The sequence below is a fragment of the Centroberyx gerrardi genome, chromosome 1, assembly GCF_048128805.1.
Source record: "Centroberyx gerrardi isolate f3 chromosome 1, fCenGer3.hap1.cur.20231027, whole genome shotgun sequence".
Classification (NCBI taxonomy): Eukaryota; Metazoa; Chordata; class Actinopteri; order Beryciformes; family Berycidae; genus Centroberyx; species Centroberyx gerrardi.
Window position 1 is genome coordinate 35,776,282 of NC_135997.1, and position 17,924 is coordinate 35,794,205.

Genomic DNA, 17,924 nt, shown 5'->3' on the forward strand with positions numbered 1-17,924 from the left:
CAGGTCGCTGACGCAGATAGAAACAACCGACTGCCATAACGTGGGTGGGATGGAAAGGTAACAGAGCGGCCAACTTAACCGGCACACTTGAGCATTTAACGGAGTCACATGATAAGCTGTGTGTCCTCTGTAAGCCCTGGTCACAACACACTGTTGATCTGAGCTGGGCTGGGCTGGGCTGGCCCACTTTATTAGAACATACTTCACACCCGTTTAATATTGTGCTGTCCAGGCTACTGAGGGTCAGCTCAACTACTTACCACTTCTCTCTGTATGTGTGTGTGTGTGTGTGTGTGTGTGCGCGCTCGCATGTGTGCATAGGGATCATTACTCCATTGCTGACTTTTGGTTGTTAAAGGAACATTCCACTGCTGATCTTCCCTCTGTGCCACAGAATAGAGTTTTGCCCATAGAGTACAATGTATAGTACCAGTAGAGGAGAGCAGAATTCTCCTGCTTCCTGGTTACAGCTTGGACTATAACTCAGGGAGGCAGAGAGGCAGAGAGGCAGGCATCTAACCACCTAATCGCTAAATAAAAGGGTGCTATTTTTTAAGTGATCGTAGCTTGTCTGTACGCAAGGGTGGATATTTCATTTCACTGTTGGGGGGGGACAATAAACAGAAAAATTTCTCAAGAGCAATTCCTGAAGGGGACACCAGACCTCCTGCCTCCATACACACACATGCATTAGGAGACGCGGCTGCTCCGCACCAACACGCTGACGCACAAGATTCAACCGCGAGGTAACGGAACAAAATGTAGTCTGGTTACAGTTGTGAATGTGTTTTATTCTATTGAGTGGTAGAAGTAAAGAAAAATGTCCGACACATCCTTTGTTTTAAGTTAACCTTTGCGAAGCAGCTACTTACTGGAGGTCTGCCACCACTGACACACTTCCAGAGATCCTCCACACACACTCGTACCGAGGGCTAATGTGTGTGTGTGGGGGTTCGGGGAGGCAGGTAGGCAGTGGACCAAACCACTGTGAGGCCTATGAGGGGGGGGACGCAATCTTTCGAAACTTAAAAACGCATTGTTTTGCGTCTATAATTAGCACAAGTGCTTTCAATGCATATTATTATATTATTTAAAATTATATAGTTATGTTTACAATGATATATTGAGGGGGACAACTCTCTGTTTTTCCCAGGAAGGGGGGGTCCGGACCCCCCTGTCCCCCCCGTAATTTCCGCCCATGTCTGTATGCATGGAAGCTAGCTATGTGGATGTTAGCAACTAGCTAGCTAACGTGAGCTAACATATTGATTAGCTGTGTAACGTTGGGCATATAGTTACTTGAATAAAGCCATAATGATGGGAGATGTTTGTTGTAAATTTGTCTACTCTAGGTTGAACTTTTGATTCCAACTAGTGTGGCCATTTGTAACTAAAGTATATTGTTTTTTGTGATCATAGCATCAACAAAGCAGACCCTGCACATCCTCTGCACAAGAAAGCTCTGTGTCCGTTAACACTGGGTCCACCATACCAGTCAGGCCAACTAAGAGGTTTCTATATGTAAGCTGCCTTTTAATTACTTGTGTTTTCTTTCATTCATTTTCAACCATTCATGGTTCAAACACCTAGCTAGAGCTGCAACGATTAATCGATTAATCGATTAGTTGTCAACTATTAAATTAATCGCCAACTATTTTGATAATCGATTAATCGGTTTGAGTAATTTTTTAAGAAAAATAAGTCAAAATCCTCTGATTCCTGCTTCTTAAATGTGAATATTTTCTGGTTTCTTTACTCCTCTATGACAGTAAACTGAATATCTTTGGGTTGTGGACAAAACAAGACATTTGAGGACGTCATCTTGGGCTTTGGGAAACACTGATCGACATTTTTCACCATGTTCTGACATTTTATAGACCAAACAACTAATCGATTAATCGAGAAAATAATCGACAGATTAATCGACAATGAAAATAATCGTTAGTTGCAGCCCTACACCTAGCACATTGTAAATGTGATTTTATTCTAGTGTATTATGGTGTTGGTCAGCTTATGTTGTGTTACCTTTTGAAAACCAAAAACATGTCACTGCTTCAGCGCTAACACCATCAGAAAGTGTGATGGCAAGCACAAGATAATAATAATAATAATCTTTATTTGTATAGCGCTTTTCAAAACAAAGTTACAAAGTGCTTTACAAAACATGATAAAAGAGTACAACATACTCAGGAGTCCAACATTGTCATAAATAAGATAAAAATAAATAAAACATGAAGCATAGACACCAAATAAAACAAAGTTTATAATAAAAGTAATAAGATAAAAGTGATAAAAATAAATGAAAAACAGACAGAAATACTGTAAATACTATGAAAAAGCCTTCCTGTAAAAGTGGGTTTTAAGAAGCGATTTAAAAGAATGCAATGACTTTGCTAGCCTAAGATCCTCAGGGAGGGAGTTCCACAGCTGCGGGGCTCGAACAGCAAATGCCCGATCTCCTTTTGTGACAAGGCGGGCTTTTGGAACATTCAGGAGGGTCAAACCTGAGGAACGCAGGCAGCGACTAGGCTCATATGGAGCTAATAAATCTAAAATGTAAGTAGGAGCAAGGCCATGTAAGGCTTTAAACGTAATCAGTAAAATCTTAAAATCACATCTATACCTAACAGGTAACCAGTGAAGAGAGGCGAGGATGGGTGTGATATGGTCTTGTCTCTTGGAATTTGTTAAAAGTCTGGCTGCTGCATTTTGTACGAGCTGGAGACGGGAGATGGCCTTTAGGCTGAGCCCAGAATACAGGGAATTACAATAATCCAGTCGCGATGAAATGAATGCATGGATGACTTTTTCAAGGTCCGTTTGAGACAGGAAAGTTCTGATTTTTGCAATGTTTCTAAGTTGGAGAAAGCATGATTGAACTACCTTAGTGATTTGTTTGTCAAAGCAGAGCTCGGAGTCAAGGATTACTCCCAAATTGCGGGCGGACTGTTTAACATTGGAGGATAAGCTCCCTAGGTTCTTTTGCCAGTCACAAATCGAGTTAGGAGAGCCAAATAGAATGACCTCAGATTTGGACTCATTAAGTCGGAGGAAGTTTTGTGACATCCAGCACTTGATATCCGAGAGACAAGCCATAACACGTGAGAGGTTATCAGTTGCACCGCTTTTAAGCGGGACATATAGCTGGGTGTCGTCTGCATAGCAGTGGAAATTAATATTATACTTGCGGAAGATCTGTCCCAAGGGAAGCATATAAATGGAAAATAATAAAGGACCAAGAATTGAACCTTGGGGAACACCACATGAGAGGGGGGCTGGGGATGAGGAGACTTCTCCCATTACAACAGAGAAGGACCTGTCAGAGAGGTAGGAGCGAAGCCAGGCAAGAGAAGTGTCCTTAATGCCAACACAGTTTTCCAGGCGTTTTATCAGGATACCGTGGTCGACTGTATCAAATGCAGAGCTCAAGTCAAGCAGGATTAAAATTGAACAGGCCCCAGAATCAGCTGCGAGCAATAAGTCATTTGAGACCTTAATAAGAGCTGTTTCTGTGCTATGCTGGGCACGGAATCCTGATTGAAATTGCTCAAAGATGTTACTGTTATTCATAAATGAAATTAATTGTGAGGCAACAGCCTTTTCTAAAATTTTTGATAAAAAAGGTAAGTTCGAAATTGGTCTAAAATTATTAAAAATGAGAGGGTCAAGTGTAGGTTTCTTCAGGAGAGGTCGGACTATTGCATGTTTAAAACTGGAGGGGAATGAGCCAGTAGACAATGAGCAGTTAGTAATTGAAAGAATATTTGGACCAATTGTCTGAAATACCTCCTTCAGAAACCTAGTGGGGATGATATCTAATTGACAAGTAGATGAATTTAATTGAGAGATTATCTCCTCCAAATCCAGCATAGAAATTTGTTTAAAGTGAGTCATATTGGCAGAGGGTTCAGTACAGATACAGAGGTTTCTGGATTCCGGTGCAATCTGGAGCCTTATGTCATCAATTTTACTTAAAAAGTGTTGGAGAAACTGCTCGCATTTCTCAGTGGATGCTTCCATATGCTGACTAGGAGGAGGACTAACTACTGAGTTGATTGTTTGGAATAAGACCCTGGGGTTGTGGCAGCTCTTAACAATCAAATTTGAGAAATAGGAATACCTTGCTTCCTTAACTGCATGCTGATAGGCCAACATCAAACTTTTAAGGGTGACAAGAGATACCTTGAGTTTGTCTTTTTTCCATTTCCTCTCAGCTCTCCTACATTGCCTCTTTAGGTCTCTTGTGTGGTCATTTAGCCACGGCAAGGCGTTGGGTTTTGCACTTTTCATCTTAAAAGGGGCGATGTCATCAAGGATGGTCAGGCATGTTCTGTTAAAATTATTTACTAGATCATTAGCAGAGAGCCCGTGCTGATTAAAAGTATTGCTGGCAGAAGCAGTTAAAAACATTTGGCAAAAACTGCTAGCTGACTTGTGATTAAAGAAGCGAGAGCAGATACGGGTAGGTGGCTTAGGAGTAGGAAGCGGGAGCAATGTATGAAAAATCACAGCCTTATGATCAGAGACATTAAAATCTAGCAATTCAATATTGTTTAAAGAAACACCATGGGACAGCACAAGGTCAAGAGTGTGACCCTTATTATGAGTAGGACTATTAATAGACTGTACAAGATTAAAAGATTCAAAAAGGTTAATAAAGTCAGCAGTAAAACATGACAGGGAGGGGCAACAGACATGTATATTAAAATCACCAAGGATAAGAACTCTATCATATTTGGCCATAATGAATGAAAGAAGTTCAGAGAATTCCTGAATAAAAACAGTGTTAACTTTAGGTGGTCTATAGATTAAAACACACAGTACAGGGAGCTGGCCATTTAGTAAGAAACCCAGAGACTCAAAAAAGGAGTAGCTATTAAAAGAGACAGGGGAACATTTAAAATTGTTATTGAAGATGACGGCTACCCCACCTCCACGGCCTGACAGTCTGGGTTGATTAAAACAGGAGTAGTTAGGGGGACTGGCCTCAGTTAGTGGGACACAGTATCCAGGGCTTAACCAGGACTCAGTGATAAAAAAGAAGTCAATATTGTTCCTCATAATAAAATCTTGGCATATAAAGGATTTGTTTACAAGAGACCTCACATTAAGTAGACTGAACACAGCCGAATTCCTAGTTACGGGTTCAACAGTAGGTACAGTTGAGGAGTGTGGTTGAACATGTAGTATTTCAGACTTAGCAGTAGTTGGAGTAGGTAGAATGGGAACTAAGTATGCTCTTTCTGCAAAATTAGCAGAGCAGCTGGGTCTGTAGTTGACACGGTTCGAAGTGACCCTAACATGAATGTTGTTAGAGGAGAAGTGATCAGCAGGACCCAGGGAGAGATGCTCGAGATTATGGACAGGTGTAGCTGCCAGAGTGGGGTCATACTGAAGTAAATATCAGTCAGAGTTAAACGCAATATACTGGATAAAATTGTGAACAAGTTGTTTAGTACCCTTCATGTTGGGGTGCAAGCCGTCCGATTTATAAAGATTATGCCTGGTCCAAAAACAGTCAAAGTGACTAATAAAGCCGTGACCAGTTGCAGCGCTAAAGGATTTTAGCCATTCATGTAGACTAAAAAGACGGCTGAATCGCTCCGGGCTTTTTGAATGAGTGGGAATGGGGCCAGAAAAAACACAGGTTTTGCCCAGGCTCTGGATTGTGATTGCTAGGGATTCTAGTTCGTCGTGAAGTTTGACCGATTGTTTGTCCATGACGTCATTTGTGCCCACGTGGACAATCAGTGTGTGAGCTGACGGATGAAGATCTGTGAGCACTGGAGAAAGTTCGATAATGTCTGCTACTTTACTACCAGGGAGGCAGTAGGTAATAACACCCGGGAGCTCAACAGATCTGATTATGGAGTCGCCAATAATCAAAATTTCAGGTGGCCTCTGCTCACAGCCACCGTCATACACGGAGAGATTGGGGGGAAATGTTACCTGGTTAGCAGACTCAGTGCTAGCCGCACCAGCGGATACTGTGCTAGCCGTGCTAGCCGCGCTAGCAGACCTGTTGCAGACCGGGGGAATTGCGATTCGGTCTGCCGTCAGCGGAGAGGAAAGCAGAGCAGGGGAGACGACAGCTGAGTCCACTAGATTGTAGCTGGAGTCCGACACTGGAGCTGACATTCGGGGACGCTTGCAGCTCGGAGAGGTGGACCGAGAGTTGGAGGAGCTGCAGGGCGAAGAGCGTTTCTTGCACGAAGTTGTGAACTGGTTACTTCCGACTGCCAGTGGAGCTGCGTCCTGGATTAGCGTAGCAAGAGGGGCGAAGTGATTAAATAGCTCCAGCTCATCATCACCGTGTGGATCGAAAAGAGGAAGGGAAACTCTTCTCCCTCCCTTCACCACCGAGGCCCAGGTCGAGCAGCCAGCATTGGGAGTAACGGCATCCTGGTCCAACACAGTCTCCTCAGCGGAGGAAAACCGGCTGTCCACAGGCTCCAGGCTGGCCAACCGGGAACTAAGGTCCGTCTGGCGCCGAAGCAGATCCTCGATGAGAAGCTCGATGGACCGCAACTCAGTCTTTATGACTGATATCTCCTTCGAAGGAGCCATGGTAGCTCGGCACAGACCCAGAATTGGTCCCGTTGCGAGGATCTGGTCCCGGTAAGCTTGAGCTGAGAAATGTCCCTCCCGGTAGTCAGATCAATGTAATCGGCTGTAAGAACAGGGTTGTCAGGCTTAGCCACCAGGCTAAAAACAAGCCTAGCTAAGCTAGTGAGCAGACAGAACGCCGTAGACAATCTGCTTCCTGTTTACAATGGCGGTGTACCCGCGTTCACAAGGAACTCTGGGTAGATCATCTATGGCACCTTCCATGTCAACAGTAAACCCTACAATCCCTTGGATGAAAATGATGTAGTTGAATGCAGTGAATAAGAGATGGCAATGGCCAATCAGTAGTTACCCATCAACTGCTTTTGCTGAATTTGAAATTACAATTTATCGTAGTTGGCACAACAAAATTACAACTAGCCAGCCAACTCATTCTGTCCATACATGATAGCAATACAAATTCTAAATCAATATGTTCATATCTAACTTTAGGTGGTGATGGTGATTTTTACAGTTGACAGAGAGCCAAATCGCTACCTATACAGTTAGTAATGATCTTAGATGGCAGACAAACACTGTCTAACCATGGTGACCGTTTCACACACAAACTGTACTAAACAAGATTTAGGTTACCGTTTAATGTGATAGGAGACAGTCTCTTCCCTCTTCGTCCTTTTCTTCATCTGCCATTGAGACCAGCAGAAATAGCACGGTCCAATTCATTACAACAGACAGTCTATCTCCGTTAACAGAGCAGAGTCTGTTTACTGGAGGAGGCCGAGCAACAGCGGTGAAGTCTTGGCTTCTTCTCCTCCGTCTTCCCCTCAGCTCTCCGGCGGTGTATTCAGGCTATACCCGAATCAAGTGTCGAGTGTCGCCCAGTGTATCATCTTCTGTCATACTGAAAGCTATCGGCTAAAGTTAGCTAACTTTAAGTCTGCTACTGACTGTAGTCAACGCCCCCTCAGACTGCTCCCCCATAGGTCGGGGCAAACAAAATTCTAATTTCCCGCCTGCTGTAGTTCTTCCTGAACAGCAAATGGGAAGAGGATTATGCCATGTTGACATCAGCCTCTTCCCTTTCCAGAAACCGTGATTACGAAAATTTAACACAGAGACTACTTTGTCAAGCCACCGAGACATATTCATATAGTCAGACCTCAAGCTTTTACATGAGCTAAATGAAATTCTGTGGTGGAATGTCCCTTTAAAATAAAAAATAAAAAATGTGTATCTGTGTTTAAAATAGTTTCAACAGAGTTTACTATGTAGAGGTAAAGCGGCTGAGTAAGCAGTGTATGGCGCAAACCAGCCAATAGAAGGCTTCTGGTGTAGTTTTCTTTCTGCCGTTGTTTTCTACTAATCCTCTCTAGGTGCTTCAGTAGCAGTTATGTGTTTATCGAGACCACACTTCAGGCCAGTGTGGGCAAACTTCAAGAAAGTAAATGACAATCTGGTTCACTGGAAGGTAGCATGGCTTCATCCAACCAGATTTCTACAAGCCAGGAAGATGGAGCTAGCCAAACTATCATGACAACATCTAACCGGAGACGATCTCTGCCCTCACTGCCAACATGATTGGTAAAGATATAAACCAATCAGAACCATAAAGAGCAGGGGGTGATGGAAGTAATGCTTTTTGTACATAATCTGCTTCAGCCTTTGGAAGGTTTGTCACATACTGAATAATGAAATATCCATTTAGATCACACACTGAATAGTAAACGATGAGAAAATGGCCTTGTGCACATGCCAAAGTGGTGCACCTCTAGTCATTATAGCAGCCCTTCCTGTCAACCAATACCATGAATAAAGGTGACAAAGTACACTGGTCATCATTCTGGGGGTATTCCTTTAGTGGAAGTTAACTTAAACATACTTTAAAGCTACACTAAGTGTTTTTCCCGACCACTAGAGGGTGACAGCAACCGCAACACATTTTGTAAACACATACAGTAAAACTACTGGCCGACGGAAGCCCTGAAGGACAAACCGTGCATAAAGGCTAATGGCTAAAATAAACATAAATACAGAGAAATATCGCAGGTTACCAGTCTCGCTTTGCCAGATTTTTCTCCCGCTGAAGGTTACATGTGCCACAATGACAAGTGAAGAGGTAGGTAGTAAGTTTACTACTTGAACAAGTTTACCCGCTCGCTTCATCGATTCCGCCATTACCAGAATTTTTTTCAGGGATGGGAGGGGGTGAGCGCCGCTTTCAAACAGCGAGGGAGGAGACAAGCTAGTTTTAAAAAAAAAAGGAAAAGCTACAACTCGGGCCAAACATGACAACAAGCTTTAGTGGCGTGTGTGGCTATTTGTTTACACGTCTCACGGAAATCTCCACATAGCACACGTTAGTTTCAGGATTGGTTACAGGGTCTGAACCTGCTTATTGCAGGTTTAAAGCCTTTACCAGTGATTGCAGTATGGCATCTCCTGTTGAAACAGTCACTCTACTACTACTACTTTGCTTAAATCGTGATTTATTGGATTGACTATATTTTATGAATCTGAGATGTATTGTCTGAGCCTTTGATGCAAACACAGTGAAACACAACAACACTACAGTGGAAACTTGTTGTGAAACTTTGCGTTTGGAACACATAACTGAAAGTACATGTCGGTTTTACTACAGTAAAAACCGACATGTACTTTCAGTTATGTGTTCCAGTATAAAAAGCTAACTAAGCATCTACCCAAACACTTCAGGAACATATAGCAATATATCCAAAATGTATAGGTTCTGAAATTCCAGCTTGTATCTTTGACAATGAAACTTTTATTGCCAGGAGGTTGAAATCCTGGCTATGAGCTGTGGGTTTGGCCTCATCATCATCTGTCCTGACATCACATCTCCATATTAAAGGTCCCATATTCTACACTTTCCAGTGATTTATTTTATGTCTTGAGGTCCATTCAGAGCTGTTTGTGTGGTGTCATGTACCAAAAACACTCACAATCCATTTTTACATTCATTTTCCAGCATCTCTCTGAGCCTTACCAAGAACAGGCTGTTTCTGTCGCTGTGTCTTTAAGGCTCATTAATATTAACGACCCCTCTGTTCTGATTGGCTAACCGTTTCAAGAGTGAAACGTGAGACACCGCAGACATAGAGACACTGCGGAGCGCGTCATACTTCGAAAGCCACACCCACCGTGGGGGAAAACAATATCGCTAACAAACCGGCAAAAGCGGCGATCGGGAGGAAATCTTTTCAGATACGGACAGCCTGACAAGGTTCTTCCTGTTTTCGAGTCTGTCAAAGAATTATTTCAGCACACTGCCTCCAACAGAGAGGGAAATGTACATTGAAAAAATGAACTTAATTGGCCTCCATCAATGTCCTTTTTCATTACTCCAATAAAGCTGGATAAATGATCCCACACAGTGACCTGAAGTGAAATACTTTGACATTTACCACTACTTAATTTAATCACCAGGTAAGATAATAAATTGACCGTGAATAATTTCACTTAATATTTAAAAATCTGAAATACAGCTATGCTTTTCAGACTATAAGTTTGAGCGACGCTGACGTGACATTGGTTGTTAAAGTGGATTGTTGCTAAGTTAACTATCTTACGTTAGCTAACAAGTCAGTGAGATTTCTCATGACTTTTGCACCCTGTGCAGTCAATACAGAGCAAACTATCCTGAGACCCACATGAACACACTCATCTGTTGTATAGAGAGGAACTGGCTCAGTAACGTTAGCTTAGTAGTAACCTAATGTTAGGACAGCATGGTAGCTTTTAAACACATTTTAACATTCAGGTTATCTTACAAGAATATAACTAGATAATTACTGGTAACTTACTTACCAGTGACAAAATACTGGCCACATTATAAGTGTATTTACTCTCGGGGTCCCAAAGTTTCCCCCTCTTCCACCATGAGCCGCTGTCAGCGCCTCTCTCCTTACGGCCTGGATCCACATTTTTCTTCTTAACGGCTCCTTGTTTTACTCGGGAGCACAAAAAACTGTAATTCGTGGTTTTTAAGTTTGTTGGCTGTGAAGCCCACCACACAACAGCTTTTAGGCATGTTTAATTTGGGCAACAATGACAATGATGTGCATTCAGTCACACAAAGTGAATGGAGAGCGGTGCAGTGATTTCCCCTATGATGGGTGTGGCCTAGTTTATGCACTGTCTCTATGGCAGCTACAGACAGGAGAAGTAGGGAAAACTCTCTGGTAAAAAACAATGACAACCGCTCGACCGCTTTGAAAAAAACACTTTGTTAGTCTTATTTCTTAGAAAAATGATAATGAGCGAACCTTTGTGCCACAAAGTTACGGAAGTCCAAACGGCTCGTTTAGAGGCTCGCTTTTCTAATATGGATTGTGTGGATTTAGTTTTGATACTTTCACCATGTTTAGATACACATCCAACTCCTTTATCATCACAGAGGCAAGGGGAATCCTGTTTTACATGATATGGGACCTTTAAGTGTTTTGAAAGCTTCTCAGATCATTTGACAGTTATGATAAAATATGGCTGAATGATGAGCTGGTAACCATAAAGGGTAAATAAATTATGAATATCATTCCTCTTAATCAATAGGGGCTTTATAGACCAAAGGAGTCACACTTATTGTAGCAATGCATAATTAATGTGGACCATACCATTTCACTATTAGTTATAGTGATCATTTCTCTGGTGTACAGCTACGAATAATACATTTTATTACTCATAGCTGCACTCCAGAGAAATGATACTGATACTGTATCCAAGAATATTAAAGGAACAATCAGCCCTGGCCAGCATTATCCAGCTGATTCATTAAAAAAAGTTAACAAAGATCTACTCTAATGAAACTATATGGTTCGTAGTTAGAGCACTGATGTAAATGTTAAGTTATCTTGGAACCTATAAAGATTATACTCACATATGATGAACTGATGAGGATATCTCCCCACTGGCTAGTTGATAGGTTTTAAAATTAAATAGGCTTCTAATACAAATTTGAATTACATATCTTACAACATGTTGCATGCACAGTAATTTAAACTAAAAAAACATTTTCCTAGTGTGTTTCAGTTGTGATTACGGCAGACGCTTTACTTATCACAAGGCCCTCCATTTACTGAACTGGAACTGAACGAATTCGAGCCACATGTTTTCCCTTAGACAGAAATATAATCATAGGCAGATTGATGCCAAAACAGTCATAAGACAGAGACAGACGGAGGAGAGGAGGATATTGTAGATCTGATACGTACTGATGTAGAAGGTGCTGGGGGCCTGGGTCCCATCAACTTTGAGGTCCAGCAGGTTGCTGGTCTGGGGGTCGTGTCTCAGCCACAGGGCCACACCCAGGATCACACCTCCTGCAAGCTGCAACACACAACGCAACAGGCTTAGTTGCTTCAGTCCTGCTTGTGTTTTACCTTTGTATCACATTTTCTTCCATTCTAGTTGCACTTTGTATTATGTAATTATGTTACTGCAATGTATTGTTCTTCTGGTTGGTTTACATTTAGGTGAGCCTTCCCAAGCCTTTTCGTTTCTGATCTCTCAAAGTGCATTCTCTTTTCCACTTCTCTGATGGTTTTGCATTGGACAAAGAAATCTATCTAAATATAACAAGGGTTTACATATACCTCAGCAGAACACACACACAAGCATAAGCACACAGACAGACCGCAGCAGTAAATCAAACTATAGACCGACAGAATGAACACCCTTCCATTCCTAATGGGTTTGGATCTTTGTAACTCTCATCTGTTTGTAAATAGTATTACATTTGACACATCTGCTTCTTTGCTGTGACCAAGGACAAAATCCAACCTAAAACTAGTTTATGTGAAGAGATTTGAACTGAAATAAACGAAGTCACCCCCCTCTTCCTCTTTCTCCCTCCCGCCGTCACCCCCCTCCTCTCTTAGTGAGGTCCATTCCAGAGCTGAGAACAGCTGATGCCTAGCAACGAGATCAACACCACGACTGCCAAGAGTGTTGGCATTCTACGCAACCGCACACACACTTACACACAGCCATAGCAGTACGACTTACTAACTTTATGCAAAAACTTCTTACCATGAGGGTTACCACTGAGATGAGCCACTGAAATACAAGAGGTTTAAAATGGAGAGCGACGATCCAGATTACTGAGGGGTTTTATTATATTTACTTGTGTAGATGGAGGTAGCACGCACTTCACAGCACCCAGACAGCACAGTTGAAATCCAGGATCCTTCTTGTCTAGCCAGTCAGTTTAGCATGAAATACTGGACAGTATAGTATTCAAGTGTCTGGATGTGGCACCTCTTCGCATTTTTCTACTCATCTCATCCCAATAAACACACACACACACACACACACACACTCACACACCCACCAATGGAATCTCTGTCCTTAGACCTCAGCTGTTATTGCCTATGGAGTGATACCAGCCCACAGAGCCTTTACTGTAATTACTGTAACCTCTCCATCTCTCTCTCTCTCTCTCACACACGCACAAACACACACACACACACACACAAATCTTCGGGTTCGGGTGTCACCAACCAAACAAAGTTTGAATGGCAACATGTCACAGCAGCAATTAATGCTGCCAGCTCCGAGAGCCAGACCCTTTATAAAAAAGAAAAAGAAAAAAGAAATGGTCCTATATGAAGGTTGATGCCAACAAGCTAATCAACAAAGTGTCAGCACAACATCTCACCTTGATAATCAAGTAAACCCTAATTAATGGCATTGTGCTAGAAAAGGAGGGCGAGCCCCTTTATGACATCAGCAGAACATGAGACTGCTGCGGCTGACCCAAGTATCCCAAATGTGACTTTTGTTTTTGGAAAGAGTGAACATAACCACACATTCAACATTTTACATTCATTTGATTTGACAAAAAAAAACAACAGTAACAGACTTAACAGCAAACTTTTTTATGTAGTTATTCTCATTTTCTGACTATCAGACAATGGGTGCGGCCACAGTGTCTTAAATGCGCCCCGTGCGCCATGAAAGCAGCCATAATGCATCATTACTTTCTAGCCATTCATTCCAATTGCTTAACACCTTGAATTCGTAGCAGTTGACTGGGACACACAACTTATGAGTCTATAATGAATGTTCGTTGCAAATAGACAGATGTTTTTGGGCAGATGGCTTTTAGACTAAAGCAACAAATAAACAACTAAGGCTTGCTTCTCTGGGATTTTAGCCTATTAGAAGCCTACAATTTGATATAAATGCATCCTTTTTGTGCATGCGCCACATTAGTAAATAAAGCTCCAGATCCCCAGACCTGGCTGATTTATAGAGCTGGCTAGACACGTGGTACCGTGGTTTAACAAGTGATTTTCCCCATGTTAATGTATCCATCCGACTGCATTCTAGTGTTGATTACAGCCGTTCTGTTTCAAGTAGGTTTGTTATCTTCTACCGGGTGAAGCAAGGCTCCATTATGTGATTTCAAATGATCTCTTACGCTCGTTCCACTGTTACACTCTTTCCTCAGCGGCAGCGCCGATTTGACACGGTAGCAACCTATGTGCTCTGTAACAGCCCTAGTATCCCAATGCCCCGCACGGCTGTTTGAAAGAAATTTTATCTTACCGAATCCACCATTCTTTCAAGCATTCGCTTTTGGGGAATCTGTAAAATGCTGTACAATTGACTACAATTTGGGACAAAACCATTTTTAACACAGACAACCAGCCGGTCGATTGAAAACGGTGCTGTAGCATAAAGCACAATGGAAATTGTAGTTCTTTATAGAGCTGAGGCTGTTATGTGCATGGTCTGGTAGATTTTTCTTCTTCTTGTTTTTCTTAAATTTCAAAATGCAAATCCAATTTAGTCATCCATTATTCTTGCACTGTAAATTCTCTGATTGTTTGAATAAGTGTAACCATTTGAAACCCAGCTATTATGAAACCTGGGTACTACAAATGAATGGCCAAAACACCTCCGGAACCTTGATGATGTCAGGATTACCATGTGACTAGCCATCGTCATGGTAACAGCCATTAACATTGGTGAGGTACAAAGACTTGCTGACCTGTTTTCATTGACTCCTCAATCTAAACTAGAGAAAGGCTACAAGTTCTTCACCTAAACTTACCTCTTTGATTATGAAGGTGAGTTTTATCTTCAGTTTCTCCTCGTCTGCTGTCAACTCTTGGCAGTCATCACCTCATTTGCATAACATTATTAGGCTACATTATGTATCTAGTGCTAGTAACCATTGTTGTTTTTGCTGTCTTTGTTGGATTGATCTGTCAATAAGTCGCAAAAAGAAAGCTGCCACAGGAAGTAGTGATGCACCGGTTTCTCAACATGGAAGCTGTTGCCATGACAATGTGATAAGGGCCTATAGCCTCCTTCACACAATATGTACCAGGAAGTGAACACATTGTTACCAACAGTTAAGCCTGTCAGTGTAATGGGCAGCTTGGCCTAATATTCCGGGCAGGACTGGCAGGAGCCAGCAATAGTTAAAATGGCTTTATGTGCACATTGTTGAAGTGCTATCAGTGAAATACATTCAATTCATATAAAAAACAGAACTTTCACTGCAATAATCCTTGTCTATTCAATCAAAACCATTAATTCACTGTTCATTCATTCAGTGTTAAAATGATTTAAGCATGGATGAAACTCATTGAAAATATTACACAACTGTTTCCTCAGTAAGCCAGACACTAGCTATCTCATTTCCTCCCTCAGACAAACAAATTTTCCGGTCAGTCCCCATCTTGCTACAGTACCAAGTTGCTTGTCATATTTGGAGGGTTTCATAACCTTTCAACAACAGAATAAGAGTGTTCTGTAGTGGACAATTTAAAGAATTCACATCTCCTCCCCTCTTAGGCTGATAAGACAGCTAAAAGATAAAAATCTTGCCTACTGTAGCTTTACTGTTTCCATGAACCCTGTGACTGTGAAGATATCCAGTCATAAGGGTGTGGTGAGAACCTGGTAAAAATAAGGGGAACAATAATTCATTTTACAGTCTAGTTTCACCAGTTGTATAAAAATGAAAATGTTCTCAAACTTGCCGTAAGCTTTGAAATACCGTGATATGGTGGTAATGTGGTTATTGTTACAGCCCAAGCTGACATTAACACACACACTCAGTATAACCATACAGTTTTGTTCCAAAATGATTCATTATTTGAAAACGATCCCTACTGTGACTCAGTCGACAGAAACACCAACATAATTTCCTGTTGCAACACAAACACACTGCTGACCAACACACCGGTGTCTGACTCTAAATTAAAGGCAAGTCTAAGAAGCCTGCACACCAAATTTTGTGTCATTCTGACGATTCATGAGAAGAGGATTTTTGAAGATTTAAAAAAAAAAAAATCAAAAACGGCGGGAAAATTGTTCGGCATGATCAGCTACATAAGTGTACCAAGTTTCACAACTCTACGACTAATTGGATGGCAGGGCTGAGCACTTTGGGAGCTTATTATAGTACCCCCTTATTGGATTTGACGATTAAATACAAAGTAATTGGTTTAAAACAGTATTTCTACCTATTTTCAAATCTCACGCTTTTATTTTGAAGGCTAAACGGCCAAACTGGAAGTCTTGTTTCTGGTAATTCGAGGAAGAGTTACACATGTAGTTCTCCTCGTTCTCGTATCTCAGGTGCGCGCAAACGTGAACTTGTCAACAGCTAGAGTGGCGATTTCAGCTAAATAATGGTGTAAATGTCGGTCTTTTCAAGTCACTTTGGGATCATTTGGCTTCCGGAGACTTGCATTATGCTGGACGAGCTGCATGGAGACATGTTATGGCTATTTTCCGTTATTTTTTGAACCGTGAAGTCATGTCTAGTCAGGTCCCCGGCAACTTCAATTGTTTTGGAGAAGGCTTCTACGCCGTTCCGCTGTGGAGCTCAGGGCCTGCTGTATGGACTAACAAACTTTAGGCCTTGTTCCGATATGAAAATTTCATAGTACAATTACCTTGGCCAAAATTATCTCGATATACGATATTATCTCGATAATTATTACAAAGATGAAAACCTTAGGAGGAGAATTTGACAGGGATGGTGATTCTGATTTATCGCTTGCAGCCTGATTATCCCCAGGGGGGCAAAGTTGACATTATTTCCATCAACCATTGATTTTCCCTATATGGGAGGTTACTTCACATAAGCAATCTAAAAAGCATACGGCTTTGATTTTGAAATATGTTGTACTAAGCATCAACACATCTTGGCTTCATTTCACAAAAATCCATTCAGTATTATTTGCGTGAACGATAAAATTAGTTACCAAACTACACTACCCAGCAGGCTTATAACCTAGTCACGCTAGTTGGAATGTTCCATCTCCTGCAAAGGGAACGAGCTGCAGCAGCTAACCAGCTAGTTACAGCTTCACAGGTTACTGTGAAAAAATGTCGGCAGTTACTATCATGAGCCTGAACTCATATTTAGTGAAGTCCCAAACTGCATCACTTACCGACCCGCACGCGACTGCGTCTACTCCCTACTCAGTCGGATCTTCCCCGCCGGCAACAGTTGGTACATTCTACGTTGTACTTCATACAAAGTCTTTTCTGTGAGTTTCTATGCCTAAAATAACAAACGTGCAGATTGTCTAAAAGATGATGGTACGTAGTGAGCCGAAAGGTGAATCTCAACACCATTCGTTGCTTTGTTAGTTGCAGAAAAAATAATTTGTGGTCAATGGAAAATCGCGTTAGCCACTTAGCCGCTAGTCAACCACGGGAAGGCTTCAGCCTACACTTCCGCTCCGGCTCCCTATCACGCTGTTCACTTCCCAATGAGTGGTAGAGGATTAGAGGGCTCCCCCTTCTGGGGGAAATAAAATATAATGATGACGTTTGCTATTCTGCCTTCCAACAACTCGCCGGTTATCGCGGTGGTCACGGTAATAAAAATTAGGGACGGTGTCATAATTGTTATTGTTTTTTACCGCGATATATAGTAACACCGGTTATTGTCCCATCCCTACCCGAGTTTCAGCTGGCATGGGGGTTAGTAGATAATGACTGAATTTTCATTTTTGGGTGAACTATTCCTTTGATATGGTAAAAAAAAAAAACATGTAAAAAAGCCTCGTCTCCAGTGTCTATTTCTGCCTGTTGCCGACGGCACAGGGGGTCGTAGAATGCTGGGCGTGCTGGAGGGAGGGGGAGCTACAGTTCCCATAACACACCCATATGTTGGCGTCCATGCACACACACACACACACACACACACACACCTCACTCCCCACCCCCCTGTAACCTCTTAACCCTCTCAGTGTCAGATGTGATTTATGGAAACAAGAGGTCCTTCTTAAAGAGCCAGCCTCCACAGCCGGCTGCTAAGAGGATGTGAGGTCCCAGTTAAAGCTTCGCTTCAGATGGATTGAACTCGT

The 17,924-nt window shown here is 42.0% G+C and overlaps 1 protein-coding gene across 1 annotated transcript in view; it reads right to left on the reverse strand.

Annotated features, from left to right (window-relative positions):
* Positions 1-17,924, reverse strand: part of cd81a (CD81 molecule a) — a 47,129-nt gene that overhangs the window by 24,252 nt on the left and 4,953 nt on the right. The window contains exon 2 of the mRNA XM_078289695.1: positions 11,796-11,910. Coding sequence (XP_078145821.1) covers positions 11,796-11,910 — 115 coding nt within the window. The remainder of the gene's footprint in view (positions 1-11,795; positions 11,911-17,924) is intronic.